The 16,752-nt window shown below is 33.6% G+C and overlaps 3 protein-coding genes across 9 annotated transcripts in view; all 3 read left to right on the forward strand.

Annotated features, from left to right (window-relative positions):
• Positions 1 to 32: 32 nt before the first annotated feature.
• Positions 33 to 3,962, forward strand: LOC117338322 (dual specificity protein phosphatase 3-like). The gene is made up of 4 exons (XM_033899616.1): positions 33 to 137; positions 1,035 to 1,278; positions 1,950 to 2,173; positions 2,982 to 3,962. Exons 2-4 carry the CDS (start codon positions 1,115 to 1,117, stop codon positions 3,176 to 3,178), a joined length of 585 nt encoding a protein of 194 aa, XP_033755507.1. The 5' UTR covers positions 33 to 137; positions 1,035 to 1,114; the 3' UTR covers positions 3,179 to 3,962.
• Positions 3,963 to 7,046: 3,084 nt separating this feature from the next.
• Positions 7,047 to 16,752, forward strand: part of LOC117338323 (actin, cytoplasmic 2-like) — a 29,100-nt gene continuing 19,394 nt past the window's right edge. The window contains exon 1 of one of the 6 annotated variants that reach the window (XM_033899623.1): positions 7,047 to 7,116. The gene's annotated coding sequence lies outside the window, so the exon portion shown is untranslated. The remainder of the gene's footprint in view (positions 7,117 to 16,752) is intronic. The other 5 variants (XM_033899622.1, XM_033899621.1, XM_033899624.1 and 2 more) reach the window with 5 other exon arrangements.
• Positions 7,132 to 14,747, forward strand: LOC117338325 (dual specificity protein phosphatase 3-like). 2 transcript variants are annotated; one of them, XM_033899627.1, is made up of 4 exons: positions 7,132 to 7,532; positions 11,255 to 11,453; positions 11,903 to 12,126; positions 13,312 to 13,852. In XM_033899627.1, exons 2-4 carry the CDS (start codon positions 11,275 to 11,277, stop codon positions 13,503 to 13,505), a joined length of 597 nt encoding a protein of 198 aa, XP_033755518.1. In that variant the 5' UTR covers positions 7,132 to 7,532; positions 11,255 to 11,274; the 3' UTR covers positions 13,506 to 13,852. The 2 variants fall into 2 exon arrangements, with proteins under 2 accessions (XP_033755518.1, XP_033755517.1); XM_033899626.1 differs by lacking the exon at positions 7,132 to 7,532 and adding an exon at positions 8,540 to 9,594 and having other exon boundaries at positions 13,312 to 14,747.

Consider the following 16,752-nt stretch of genomic DNA (forward strand, 5'->3'; position numbering starts at 1 on the left):
CAATAAACGTCTGTCATCAATAATTCAAAACGTTCTGAAGACGCCGATTTCACCGATTTTTGTTTCTTGAAATGCCGGTAAAGGGAGATTACTCTCAAAGCAAAAATTAGAAACTGCGGGAAGCGCAAAGGGAAAAGGTAATCTTTGACTTGCTGTTATTTTGTTCAAGTTAGATTCTTGAGTCCATGAGAGATATAAATATATCCATACTTACAGATTATACAGAAAGTGTCCAATTGTAAAGTATGAAGTGTTTCAACTCTGAATCAAATTTAATAAGGCTTTAAAACTGTACATTGATTTGATGTCATTACTATTTTTAACTCTGGAGTGTTTATTACCAGTTGCAAATAGCCAAATACCTATGCATTATAACAGTACCCAGTATATTATGATACATGTACAGGGACTTGGCAGGAATCCCAACCTACGGCCTATATATTATAAGTAAGGTGAATTCAATACATATCATGGGTCATGAGTTGGGTATTCAAATGGCCATTAGCCTCGTCTGTCAATACACTTAATATATCATCTTGTATTGACGAGGCTAATATATATACCAATGGTATCCCTGTCAAGTTCCTAGTAAGATGCTAAGAGACGATGAGGATGACTCATAAAATCCCTGATTGTCAAATGTAGAGAAGACCACCATCATCATCATCATCAATCATCATCATCATCAATATTTTCTTTTAATACAGAAAAGGGGGATACTTTACTAGTAAATATCAGTCACACATTTAGAATGATTGTTGTCTCTGCTTTGAATCAATTGAATTTATGGAAATTACTCGATGAACACTAGCTTTACTCACAAATGTATGTATGACATTTCAATACTTTTTCCTAGTTGCCGTTAGATACACAAAGCAACAAATCTATGAACAAATAATTGAGTTTTATCAGCAAGAAAAAGATTGTCTTCAACACAGTTTCTCAAATAAACATGCATAAAGGGTAGAGGAAAATGTGCAATCATAAATATTTGAACTTTATATCTGATGCATTTCTCCAATTTCTGTTTTAAGGTATTAAAACCAACTTTTTTACATGTGAGAATTCTGTAACACACTCTGCCCTCTGAGACATCTAGCTGCTAGCCAGAGGGATGACGGACTACACACAGGAAACATTTGATGCGGTAAAAGGTTACCTCCAGGAGAGAAGAGATGCTGATGCTCCTAAGCCTATCCAACCTAATGCTTTCAGACTGCCTTTAGGACCTAGAAATAATTTTAATGAAGTCTACCCAGGAATCATTCTAGGGAATCAGTAAGTAATTGTTAATGTTCTCCTCCCCTTCTAATGCTTTTAGTGTTGTATAAAAAGGCTTCTATTCTAACACCCCCTGCCCCACCCCCAACCCTTCATGGGTGCAGCATTTTGGTGTTTTGGGGGCTAAATACCTGTAGATGTAGATAATTACAATCCTTCAGTTAAAAGGTTTTGTTCAAATATGACCTACATAAGGTATTATGATTATGAATGGGTGATCAAAAGAATCAATTTTATATGAACAGAGGGCCAAATAGGGAAAACGGATGTAAATCTATAGATTCAAACTTTCTCCTGTATAGATAAAGGGATTCTGTTTGAAACAATATTCAGTGAAGGTAAACAAAGGGTCAGTCCCAAGGGATGTGCATGACCTAACAAGGGAAATAAAGGGTCAGTCCCAAGGGATGTGCATGACCTAACAAGGTAAACAAAGGGTCAGTCCCAAGGGATGTGCATGACCGAACAAGGGAAATAAAGGTAAGATACATCATGTGAAAGTAGTATGTATATAAACTGAATTTGCCTTGAATCATCTTTGGAACAAGAAAATCTTATGGTATACTGGATATGTATAATATTAATATGAGACTAAAACTGAGAATATTTTGTCATGCTTGCTGAAACAATGTATAATATTACATCGTAACAATTTTCCTACATTTCAGTGTATGTGCTAAAGATCCAGAGAAGCTGAAGAAGATAGGAGTAACTCATGTCCTGAATTGTGCTCAGGGCTCCAAGATCAATCAGATCAACACAGATGCAGACTGTTTCAGCGAGGCTGGTATCAGTTTCTACGGAATCAAGGCTATGGACATATCCACTTGTGACATCAGTCCACATTTTGTGCCAGCTGCTGATTTTATAAATGCTGCACTTATCTCTGATGGTAATTTCTGTCATTTTATTACTAGACTAAGTACTAGATAAAAGGAGGCCATTATAGCTCAGTTGATATAGTACCAGGCAATGGAACCTCAGTTGAAAATCAGAGGTAACCGTTAAATCCCATACCCAAGTTTCTCAAGAACAGATCTGCCATATGTTGGTTAGTGAGGTAGCCATCAGCTACTGCAAAGTTCAAAGAGATTCTGCCTCAAAATGACCATTGCTGTTCATTGGCCAATAAACCTAGCAAACAAACATGTTGTAAATAGGTGGCGAGACAAAAACCTTAATGTTATTTATTGATAACTTATTAGTATAAAGAGAGCAATAATGTTAATTACAACTGTGGTGGCTTCGTAAAGAGATATTGACCTTCTGTTTCTAAATATGGTAATGTAATGGTATACAGTTAATGTGTATACTGATTTCTAGGTGTTAACGTTCGCTACAAGCAGTACTTTCCCTGGCCACTTTGTGAAGTTGCAACAGGTAGAAATTTTGTTTGTTTTTTGTGCAACCAAAGTGTAAATATTTTGGGGAAGTTGATGGTCATACATGTATTTAAGATTCCTGGATTTCATTTCCATGCATTAAAACAGTTTTAAAGATTTTGGGAATTTTATGATTTCATTTGACCAGGAAAAACATACAATATAAACAATTGCAAAGGGGCCTAAATTTGGATCCAGATTATTAGGAAGGAAAATACTGTGCAAAACTTATCAAATATTAAATATTATTGTATTACCAATTTTATATACAGGAAATACTTCTGTGTTATGAACTTACTTCATTGTGTGTCTTTTCAGGTAACAAGGTGTATGTTCACTGTATGGAAGGGATCAGTCGCTCCTCAACCATGGTCATAGCCTTCCTCATGCTCAAGAGAAATATGACACTCGTGGAGGCTGCTACAGCTGTTCGGGCCAAACGAGAAATATTTCCAAACTCTGGATTTCTGAAACAGCTGTGTATCTTGAACAAGTCCCTGTATGAATCACAATAACACATCAAATATCGCATATATTGCTGTCATTTTAAGCTTTGTCTGGAAATTGACATTATGACTTTGTGATCTGAATAACATTCCATTTCTAATGTTGAATAACCCCCCACTCACATGGACTTGGCACAAATACCCAATCCTCAGTCAAACCATATAAATGTATTATATGTATCTTAATACAAGTACATCTATATGTGGACTGTGGGTTTGGAATTCTTCCCTGTGTCCACACTCACATTTAACTCCCCTGTCGTAATAGACATCTATCAGAAAATAAAGAGCATTAATAGATGCCTGCAAATAGGAATTGTACCAGGTAGCATCCAGTGATCCTCTCTGACTTTAGACCTTAAATATCTGGGGGTATACACAGTAGTTACAGTTCTAATATAATTTATTGTTATGATAATGGTATACATGTACCTATATATAAATGTAGATTCAAATTGATCCTTTTTTTTTTATTTTTCTATGAATTGTTTTATTAACAAAATTACATTTTTGGTACATGAGGGGAGGTATTGTTTCAGTGAATGCAGTCCTGGTTTAAGTATACCACACAATCCTTTGAACTAAATTCAATTTTGATGAAATATTCAAATTTTACATTGAATATTTTTTTTGTCAATGATTGTATCATTATGGTCACAGGTAATCGTCTTGTCTGTTAATACACCCAGTTTATATACCAGGTAATGGTTGTATTGACAGGTGAGGCTTAGTAACTGTTAGTCTACATGTAGTGTATATTGTATTCTGGGTTACTTCCCTTTGTATCACTTGGTTCGAGCCCCGTTCGATTTGCACTCTTCTCATTCTAGAATATATCTTCCGGTCACTCGATTTGTAGCTCTTCTGCTTCTAGAAGATCTTCTACCTCTTCCGTCTCGAAGCTAGAAGATTTATCTTCCAAGATGGCGGCAACCATGTTTTAAGTGTGCGAGTGATGAGTTTCACTAGCGAAGGATTTATGACACATACATCCACATGTTTGTGTCATAGTGTATGAGAAAACTTAAAAACTTGTTTGTTTTGGGTTATATTCTACCGGTTTACTCGATTTACATATAACGGAATACGATCTTCTTAGAAGGCTTCTCTTCTTAGAAGAGAGCAAATCGAGTGGGGCTCTGTACATCCTTCAGATGAAGAGAGAAATTAATTAAAAAGTAGCCTGGAAACTGGAGGTATCTTCCAAATTGACTCTGCATTCAAGAAAGGCGCCTTTATATTGTCTAGGTACAAAATGTACAGCTATTAATGACCAAAAGTGGTTAACCAACACATGAAAAGATATGCGGAAATGACAACTATCCGTTTAATATTGTATGCGAGCGAAACTGACCTTGAATTTAAGGGTATCTGTATGTACCTTACTTATATATGATTACTGTTAAATTTAATTATCTCTCTATTGATTTAGACTTTTTAGCAGTGAAATGTTAAAACTAATCATTATGAACTTGACTAATCATTATGAACTTGTCTTGATGAAATATCATTCATGTTCTGATTCATTTTATAGTGATTTACAAGAGAGAAGTACTTGGGATTTTATAGAAACATTACCAGAATTGTGTTGGGCTTATCACCAGATTTTGTTATATTTCATGTAAAGTACAGTGCCTTATCTTCAGGAAATATGCAAATTCATCAGTGATAGCGGAGGAGTTGGACTGATAGGAATGTTAAGTTTCCCCTTGTAATTGTTTATGCATGTATTGATGTAGGCCTTCATTGAAGATTCACCTCAATATTATTGTGACCATCAAAAAGTCATGTTGACATATCAATATTATTTTCAAATTAAAGTTATACCTGAAATATAATGGTTAAAATTTTTAATAATTAAATTATATTATCATGTTTTTTGTTCATTTTTCTACCAATCTAATCTTTTTTCCTCAGTTTTTATTTTTTGTTATTTTGAGAACTTTTTTCTATTTTTTTTTTTTTTTTTGTCTTATACTATTTAATTCCTCATCAAACTTATACAAATCATGCGTTTTTGTGGTATTAAGAATTTAAATATAATACATTGTACTCTTTATCCCCCAATTTTCAGAAGAAAAAAAAAGAAGTTACATGTATATATTCAAAATGTATTAAGTTTAGTTAGTGTGTCTGCCAGTCGATGTCACGCTTTTATCATGATGTAGTCTTACTTTAGTTTCTCCTCAATAATTTCAATTAAAAAAAAGAAAAGGAAAACTGATTCATTTACAAATGGAGACAATATTATTATAGCTTGTTTTAAGTTACAAATTGTCTATTTGCATGCTAGCAAGAAATTTGTTTTTCTATTTGATGTGTCTTAGTTTGACATAACATGAAATTTTAAAAATCTGTTTGAAACTTGGAGCAGACCTTAAGATGTTGTTGAACAACGATACAATTTAATCATTTATTATCATTAATGATAACATTTCTACATATATCACACTAGTACATGTATTTGAAAATGTTCCCCATATTTCACTTTTTTAATGCTGCTGTACATTGTATATATACAAATGTATATACTTTTCAGTTTATGTAATCATTGATTAATACCATATATGATCATGTGACTAATTTGCGATCTTCATGTATGAATTTTTAAGCCAACCTCATTACAAATTTATGGTTAAGGTGCATTTTGAATGTCTTTCAATAACAAACTGTTTAAGTCACTAAATTATATATTAATTACCCTTTCTATAATTGTTATCACTTTTATGGATAACAGTATGTATCATTTTAACAGTTGAACTTGTATAAAACGCTTTATAGTTTTATATTTAGAATAAAATCGATCCTTCAGTAGAAGTAGTGTCCTGTTCTTTTTACAGTGTAATCGGTGATATGCACGGTGTTGCATGGTATTTTAAATCATTGTGAAATGACCCCAGCACTTTAACCATGATCATAGTGAAATAAAGTAATTTACCATTTTTTTTGATGATTGATTTAAAAAAAAAAGAAATATTTTTCAGTAAACCTCAATTCAATTAGCTCACCTGGTCTGTCTGTCCATCAAATTGATTTCTTCATAACCGCTGAATGGAATTAAACAAAATTTGACTTGGAGCATCGTTATTTGGTGGAGATTCAAAATTGTACAAATGGTTGGGCTGACCTCCCAGGGGGCTGAGGGGTGGGGCCAAAAGGGGTCAATTTTGCTACATTTATATAAACAACTTCTTCTCTGAAACTAAGCATTAGATATTGCTAATTTTTGACTGGGAGCGTCGTTATCAGGTGGAGATTCAAAATTGTACAAATGAAGGGACTTACCCTCCAGGAGGCTGAGGGGCGGGGCCAAAAGTGGTCAATTTATAAACGACTAAATTTGGAATAGATACTTTCATATACAGCAATAAACAGTATTGTCTTGGGAGTGGATGGCTACATGTGATATAGGCATCATTTCTCAGGAAGTTATATAACAATGAATTTCATATCATTTGAACTTGAGAGTATGGAGTCAGTGGTAATGATATATAGTAAAATATGTATTAGTTGTGCGAGTCCTAGGGCCACCAGCCTCCAAGTTTTGTGCTTGAATTGCTATGCTAAATTCTAATACTAGATTATCTCCCCCTAATATAAAACTGAGCACAGGGGCTTGGCACGATTTTCCAAATGATGGTCCATATATATATGTATTATAGTGTCGACACTATAATACATATATATATGGACCATCATTTGGAAAATCGTGCCAAGCCCCTGTGAAACTGAGGAATCAAAATCAGACATGCCATAGAGACCAAAATCATCAAGCTCAATTTTATTTATAATTTTGATATTCTGGAGACAGCCAGTCCGTTTCTGGTTTCCGGATATAAAATTTCCGTATTCGAGTTCATTCTAATTTTTTTAGTATGAGCTCGAAGCGTTTAAGTGAGCATGACCGCTAGTTGAATGCATCGGACTTCCGCATACACATTCCGTTGGTAAGTTGCAATATTTACTAATCATCAGTAAATAGGGATTGCGATAATTTTAGAATATGACTAACGAGTAATGACACTCACATAAACCCATTTAAATGTCTTCGTAAGCTCAGAAGAATAACTGATTTTTGGACTGAATGCGTAATGCGCACGGAACTCTGACACTGATTTTCAAGTTACGTTTAGGCTACGCCTATATTACGGTTGAGCTTATGTTGCTTCATTAGGCGCGTTTGGATAAACTGTTGTTTGGTTAAATTCAAGCTTCTTATTCCTCGGTTTTTTTACTGTGTGGTGTTTGTGGATAACATCAACGGCATTTCGACAGAAGTTCAGAGTTTCAACTTGTTTTCAAGATACGTACACTGTACCAGCAAATCTACAACTTAGCCTATGCCAAGCTGAAATTGCAGGAGGTAAATCAATGCACTTAGCATATTAAATTATAAATGTACAATACTAATAACTAATACGCTGGCATTAGATCCCAACTTCCCAATATACAAATATAGGTATGCATTTGATGCCTGGAGGTTTCTTAAGATTCATGACCACACTAGTACTTCTGACATAAAATCACTGTTCAGATTTATTTTACCTGTAAACCCAGAGCCCCACTCGATTTGCACTCTTCTCAGAAGAAAAGCCTTCTAAGAAGATCGCATTCCGTTATAACTAAATCGAGTTAACCGGTAGAATATAGCCAAAAACAAACAAGTTTTTAAGTTTTCTCAAACACCATGACACAAACATGTGCATGTATGTGTCATAAATCCTTCTCTAGTGAAACTCATCACTTGCACACTTAAAACATGGTCGCTGCCATCTTGAAAGATAAATCTTCCAGCTTTGTGATGGAAGAGGTAGAAGATCTTCCAGAAGCAGAAGACCTACAAATCGAGTGACCGGAAGATATATATATATTCTAGAAGGAGAAGGGTGCAAATCAAGTGGGGCTCTGGGCTTCTTAAAGCGACTACGGTAATCACACCTGGCTGTGTATGCCCATGACTACTGAGACAACGCTCTCAGTGAATCCCAATCTAATTAAAATCTAGATGGTCATTCTCACTACGTTACATGAACATCTAACAACATCCCATAATGGGTCACGTCAGGGTGACCTTTTGGATTAGCCAGTCAAATGACTACTTCCAGAATCTTGGAAGTGAATTTTATATGTCCGAATTAGCATGACTAGAGTGCATAGCTTGTATAATCTGTCAATTTGTTTCAAGTCATTTCGTCCCAGAAAGCATATAGCTATATACTGTGCCGAAATGGTTTGCTTCATATGCATGCTGTGACGAAATGTTTTGCTTCGATGGCATCGACAAATTGCCAATTCGCCCTGAAAGTGAAATACACACATCTCAGATGTCACACTGACGTGACCCCTTATGGGATGTTGTTAGATGTTCATGTAACGTAGTGAGAATGACCATCTAGATTTTAATTAGATTGAGTGAATCCTATTGTAACACCGTCATGCTTGACCGAAGACACCATACTGGCTTCAAAACAGGTTTTGCTGGTGAGGTATTGCATTGGGTATTTAATGAAATTGAAAACCGTGGTTACGTAAGATTCCATTGAAAATGTATACTGTACCTGTAATGGACCCAGGTTACCTTGGACTTTTACAATCCAAGGACATACTGTATACAATGCCCAATATTAACAAATCCAATGGCAAAATGTATTTCCTTTCAAAAAAATCCAGAGCCATTTCTGGAACTAGCATCATTATAAAAATAAAACAAGTTGTTTATCCATTTTTCTGAAAGGTACTGCTATCAATATTTTACCTGAGTATTGATTATTAGTACCAAAAAATCATTGACACATGTACCTACCCACTCTGAAGTGGTCTGTTGTTACATAGGGTAGGTGAGTTTGCAACACTGAAAGTTAAAATCTAAAATGTATTTTTAGATTCAAGTATAGGAGTACCTTTGTAAATGTCATATGGCTACCCATAGAAAAGTATAATTTTATACCTGTATTGAGATAGATTTTCTTAAAGTTTTTACCTATTCTTGCTGTAAATGAACCAACCAGTTTGGTTTATTAGGAACAGTTGGTAGGCCTTTGTGAATACAAGAGTGTTCCATTTTCAAAAGAAATTCAGGTAAAACCATAGCTAATCTCGCAAACACCATGGTGTTTGTACAAACTATTTCAGTAGCAAGTAATATTAACTGGAAGTCTGTTCATGAACCTATTAATCGTCTATCTACTGCATGTATATACGCGTGTATCCAGGGACATACATAGAGGGATTATTAGAGACTCCACTGGTTTGGAGACTGACGTACAATTGTAGCTCACGCTTTTATATTTGTGTGCTGAGCCGTGAAGTGTTAGTGTTACCACTCCAGGATTTGGAGGTTCTGCTATGCAGGAGGGATCGAAAGACAACAGAAACAGAAGGTGTGATTACCACTATATCACTTCAACTATACCAGCAGACATTAGGTAAAATTGGATGAAAATTGGATAATTTTATCAAATGTCTGCTAATTGATGTAATATTGAGTTAACTTTTACAAAATCATTTGCTATTAAACTTGATCACAAGCAATGTAAATGTATCCAGCTTTTAATTGATTCAATAAAAAAAAAAAAAATTGGATGGTCATGAATACTTTTGGAGAAAACTTGTTAGAAATAAACTAAATTTGATGCAAAATTTAAATAATTTTACAACAAAAATATGTTTCAAAAACTTAATCAGTGCTCGTGAAATTTATTCAGCTTTTTACTAATCCAAAAATAAAAAGACTGGATGAGTATTTTTGGAGAAAACTAGTTCACATCGTTACAAGCAGATAGAGACAGTTGCCAATCCCTGTATGTACAGTATGTCCCTGGTGTATCCGTCCATCTGTCCAAAGACATCTTCCTGTGAATTGTGTAATCAATTGAATAGCTACTCAAATGGAAAATAATTACTTCAAAAATGTTTGATGAATAAACGGCGAGAACTTGAACTTATGCGGGCCACCGAATAACGCCAGAGTCAGTAGATCTATATCTGCATGTACAAATGTACATTATTATACATCTACCCGATTCCCTTGTACATTTGATCCTAATTTCGTAATGTCACTCATCTAGCGAAGTAAACAACTGCAGACACTGTCTTATTGTTTTAACAAGTTGTCACGAACGGCAGATATCAACCGGTATACCATATATAATGCATTGATAATGATGGTATATTGTTACAGTTAACTATCTGGATATATAATATAAGTACCTGTATGTGTAGTCCTGGTTCTTCTTCCTTTTCGAGGGTTATGCGATATGCCCCTTTCATAATATTCAAACATGTACTGGTCGTAACATCTTGACAGATGAAATACACTGTGTATTGTGTTAATCCCAAAAGTGACATTTTTATAAAAAAAATAAAATTTTGCTGTTGTAGCATGTATACTCGATATATACATACTGTTGATTTCCACATTCATATCAGCATGAATAGCATAATAGCTTTGTATTTTTGTTCAGTATTACTGTTGTACATGAATCATATATATAATATAACATCATTCAGTTACATGTCAGTTATGTTTTGTAACAGCCAACAGCTGTCTTCTAGACTTTATTACAATGTAAATGTATATTGTCCATACTGCTTGTACAGGTATATACTGGGGTTGAATTATATTGCAGAATGACTATCCATAATAACGTTGTCTCTATAATACATTTATTTTGATATCTTCATCGTAATGTTCATATAAATTAACTTTTGTTTGTGCAGTCTAGTGTATTAATCATATAACAGTGCACAAGTATGTAAAATATTTGATTTAGTTTAAGTGTGTTAGGTATGTACAAATTATAGCCATGCAGGCTTAATTCTAAACTTTTAAGTGGAACCTGAAAATATTTATGTTTGTAAAATTGTACGAAAGTGTCTTAAAATTATCCTAAACAAACTTCAATTACTAGTTTTTGTACCCTGTAATAACAGCGATGATTTTCAAAATAGTAAAGAGTACAACTATACAACCTAATCCAACCTAGAGATGAGAAAAGTTCTCCAGTTGTATTTGGTTCCGATCACGATTTAAGTGTGTCTATAATGGCAAAGGATGTGGGTTTTAATAAGGTAGTATTATTTCAGAGGTGAAAACAATACCCAAGATGTCCTACAGTCAAATTACGTTCAGTCGTGTGAGGGAATTTTTGATGAACGCGAACGATTCAAATCTTGAAAGAAGAACTCCGATGGGTGCACCGCCAACTGTCATGATGTTTCAGTTTCCAGCTTCACCTAAAGACAATTACAACGAGGTCTATCCTGGAATAATCATTGGTGATAAGTAAGTTGATTTATTTGTCAACAAACACATTTTTCATACTATTGCAATTATTAAAAGTATGCTAATTAAAATTTGTTTTATTAATACATACTTGTGAATGCAGCAATTTGTTGCCCTTTTTGCAATTTGTTAAGTATTTGCACGTAAAGGCATGTAGATGTATAATCATGTAAAGGATATATAGAGATAAAATTATAAAAATCACCAATAGATTAACTTTTCCTGTAGATATTCAGAATCTGGATCTACTGAATCATTAGTTTATTACTGATTTTGTTTCTATCCCTTTGTATATCCTTCTTGGTTTTCAAAAGAGAAAAAAATATTTTTCATTTACAAAACCAAGTTTATTTGATTGTATTACTGGTACTACTTATATAAAAAACAGCCAATATATATAGACATTAATCTTTTTTGATTAACTACCCAATTCTATACTTATATTTTAGAGAATGTAGCAAGAATAAAAGACATCTGAAGGCTATAGGAGTGACACATGTAGTCAACTGTTGTCAAGGGATCAAACCGAACCAGATTAACACTGATGTCACTTATTTCCGTGACTCTGGCATAGCATTCCACGGAATACAAGCAATGGATCATAGCTCCTATAATATGACTCCTCATTTCAACATGGCTGCTAAATTCATTGACAAAGCATTAGAATCTAATGGTAAGCTGTTGATGATAAAAATGTATTTGTATGTTCAGTTTCACATGGTATATACATCTATGGAGGCATGCATGGTGGTCTAGTGGTAGGACGCAGGGCTATGTGTCCGAAGGGCCGCTAGTTTATGCCTCAGCAGTCTGGTGCTGCATTGTATCCTTGGACAAGATACTTTACTCTGTTGTGTTCCTGTCAACTCAGCTGTAAATAACTATGTGGTAGGGCAGTGCAAGGAATGTCGTTTGTAAGCTGTTAGCGCCAAAATGGCAGCTCCGGCTGTATGCTCCCCAGGGAGTTGAGAAAGACATTGGCTGGTTGATAAAGGCCCAGTAACCACGGATAATGATTTGTGAACTGCCTTGAGACGGTTATGTTGCTGTGATATAGCAGTATATAAAACTATTAATTATCATTATTATTATATACAAACAAGATATAGAAAAGCCACACTTCAGTTTCATCTTCGTTTCCTTTGATTTGAAGCAACCCTAATGCTAGAATATCTGATGGGTTATGTAATCAATATAAGAGCAACAAAGACCAAAAGTAAATCATGATTCTACTAAGTTAAAAAAAATCACAACTGTTAATTGTTTGCTGTTGTTGATAGTTGGAAAAAAAAAATTCAAAATATATGTTTTATAAGTATTCCACTACTGATTCCTACCTGGAAGCCAAAGAACTTCTTTGCAATGTTTTGCCCTTGTTTCTGCACCTGTTACAAAGTTTACTGCTTATAGTCATGATTATTAGTTTATATTTTTTTCAATTTTAAAATATCTTTCATCTTTGAGGTTTGCTCTGATGCCTAAAAAGTTGAATAAGAATAAGATTAAACCTTTTTGTTTACTGCAGACAAAATGTTTTGCAGAAAAACTATTAAAAAACAAAACAAAAAATTAAACATAATTATTTATTTTTAAATACATTAAAGTGTTATAAAAATATTACATAAAAAATGCTACATGGCAAACAGAGAATAAACAACTTCTTTCACAAAAATGCATGAAATACAGCTAATTAACACCAACAAATTAAAGAAAATAATTATTAAATCCTAAATATGATAGCTTCTAAAACCTGAAAGTTAAATTCAACATATAGAGTCAGAATGCGATAGAATTTTTTTTCAGTATGCAATTAGTTATACATTCTTATTTATACTAATCAACTTATTTTCATTGACAGGTAAAGTCTATGTACACTGTATGATGGGAATAAGTCGATCTGCCACCATTGTTCTGGCTTTTCTCTTGCTGAAGAGAAACCTACGCCTGATGGAGGCCGTTAAGATGATCCGGGCCAAACGAGAAGTGTTTCCAAATGAAGGATTTATCAGACAACTTTGTATACTGGAAAGTACTATACATGAATCACCTTAGATTATGATTGTGTTTATAACTTCATTACATAAATCTGCTAAATAGCAAGAAAGGAATACCGGAACAAAGTCTGTGAAAGTTGACAATCAATGTAAGGTTGTCAAAGAAATTTTCTTGTTTAAAATTTACTAACTTTGACAGCTGCTTTAAAAGTTATCCGATGGTTAACATTTTCAGTGTGGCTAAAAGTTTTAAGCAAAACAGACATATTTTTGCAAGCATTATGAAATAGACAATTATTTTTCTCTGTTATTTTTATTTTAAAGATATCTATATTTCACAAATTTCTTCTTCGATACATTTGTTGGTTTTCTTATCTATTTTTTTGTCCTTGAAAATTTCAAAACATTCGTGCCTCTAGTAAAGTAACATTAAAGTTTATAGTGCCTTGGTTATATCAGATTATATATATATTTAAAACATTGATCATTCAAATTTTCATTCAGTTTCAGGTTTGTCAATTTTTTTTGCATTAGTTTTGTATCTGTTTAATCACTCTGAGTGACACTTGTGAGTTTTATCATCATTAGATTTGTGGAAACCATACATTGTTTTATTACATATACATTTATTGATAAGATTAAACTGTGGGTAAATGATTATGCATTATCAGGCAATGGTTGAAATCTTACTCTTGAAAAATAACCAAAAAACAAAAATGCTCCACTGATTTACTACCTCTAGAGAAATATTTTTTTTGTACTTGAATATATCTCTTATTTTTATGTTCCATACATTTTTATGGAAGGGGTCAGGGGTGGAGGCATATTGTGTTACCTTATAAGACATGTCTTGTTGTGTTGCGTTCAGTTCCTTTCTGAATCAATGACATATGTTGAGAACAGATTTGGTCCTTTTTTTGCACATAGTATCAGAATACCCCTAGACCCCTTCTCCATGGGATGCTTTGTGATATATGAGTGGGGCCATCACGTCCTCCAGATATATGACAATTAACACATATTTTTATAACATCATCTATGCATACGCTGCCTTCCAGAATGATTGAAAAAATGTTAAAAAGATATATCGTAAGATTACACCCATGATTTTACCATTCAAAAAATTATGTTATTCTGTGAAAGATTAACAATATTTCTAAAAAGACATCATTTTACAAAAATGTTGCATTTGTGGATTATTGATATATATATCAAATATTGATGGGCTAAAAAAGCATTACCATAAGAAATTAACAGACAAAATACAACACACAATATTCTAAAGATAATTCCTGAATTTTAAAACAGTTTCTGTGAAGTGTATAGGAATTCTGGATGGCAGTGTATATTATCAATTCTAAGTGCCTCACTACCCTGTACATATGGAAATGACTATGTTATCTATAGTTGAATATTAGGAAATATAATTTAACCAAGCTTTTGTGAAAATTGATAAATAAAAAACAAAGATACCAGACAAATGATGCGCTCAATTGTTAGGTAGCACATCTTGGATCCTGACATCAAAATAATTCCAATTTCATTTCTGTACCTATGCATCTACAAGTGTCTTAACAGATACTTGCTTTATATGTTTTATACATGTTATACCTTAAGACTTGGTAAGATGTAAATGTATTTTGTTATTATTGTTATATGTGATCTCATGTCACTTGTGTAAATGAACCAATTATTTTGTATGTTAGTGGATTTGAATGACTCTCCAATTCAACAATATTTCTGAAACTATCTCTCATTTTCTTACTCTAACTCGAAAAGTCAAGAAAAATTAAGGAAAAAAGAGAAAAGAAATAACCTGTCATTTCTAATGCTAGTGAAAGTATTGTTTGATGTTAAAAGGATGGATTTGTGAATGCAATGCTATTATATGTTCCAATACATATTTATTAGGGATTATAGTATTGATCAGAAATGTTCTGAAATTTGACCCAAGTTTGAATATCTGGAGTTTATAATGAAATAAAGCTTGAGAAATACTCAGTAAGTGGTATGTTTAAGTAGTTAATCTAGTCTGACGGTTGGATCGGAATTTCACCAAATGTGGTTGTGTTAAGTGTGCATGCTGTGACATTCCAAATTTTGTTGTGATAATATAATTATGTTTTACACATGACAATATTTATTCTGTTTGTACATTACATTTTTATACAAACTGTATCTCGGATCTTTAAAAGCCATGTACATGTATATTTTTATTATTTTACGTTAATGTTGTAGTTTTATATGTAAATAGAATACTGCTGTGTAAATGATGTGTACTATATATATGTAAATCATTACTTAATGCACCATCATATATTACCATATGATATAAAATAATGTCAATGATATGTAAAATAATACATTTTACATCGTAGATTTTGTGTTACTGATTTTGCACCAATTTTGTTATACTAGATTTTACATTGTTTAAAATTTATTTTTGATTAAAGAGCTATATTTCACTGAATATGTATCAGAGTGGTTTATATTAGGGAGATGCTCATTGATATTACTGTTTATAACACCTAGAGAGACACCAAGGCACAACTGTAGAACAGAGGCATGCTTCTACCTCAACTCACTGAATGTAATTCTTTGAATAATGTCAATAACTAATCTGTTTACAGTGCAAATTTAGGAAAATTATAAAAAAAAAAAACTGGCTCACAAAAGTGTCCATCTTGATTATACAGGATGCCATTATCTCTGTTAGTTCAAATTTTCATTAAACTATTTGGTAAAATATATGTTTTAAATACTAACAATAACCCATTTGTATGGTGCCTTACCAGCAATGATCAGTCCTAGGAGAACAAAACAGCTGTATAGAGGCCTTAGCATCACTGACCTAATTCTAGGATGACGAAACAGCTGTATGATGCCCCTAGTATCACTGATGATTCCTAGGAGGACGAAACAGCTGTATGGTGCCCCTAGTATCACTGATGATTCCTAGGAGGACGAAACAGCTGTTTGCTGCCCCTAGTATCACTGATGATTCCTAGGAGGACGAAACAGCTGTATGATGCTTCTACTATCACAGCGAGTCCTAGAATGACGAAGAAGCTGTTTGGTGCTCCTAGCATCACTGACACGTCGTAGGAGGGCAAACAGCTGTATGACGCTCCTAGCTCACTGTGTCGCGTACATCCTAGTAGGACCAACAGCTGTATGGTGCTCTTACTATCACAGACGTCCCAGGAGAACGAAACTTGCATGGTGCCCCTATTATCACTGATGAGTTCCAAGAGAACGAACAGCTGTATGGAACCCCCTAGCATCACTGACAAGTCCGAGGAGGA

The sequence above is a fragment of the Pecten maximus genome, chromosome 11, assembly GCF_902652985.1.
Source record: "Pecten maximus chromosome 11, xPecMax1.1, whole genome shotgun sequence".
In the NCBI taxonomy this organism is placed as follows: Eukaryota; Metazoa; Mollusca; class Bivalvia; order Pectinida; family Pectinidae; genus Pecten; species Pecten maximus.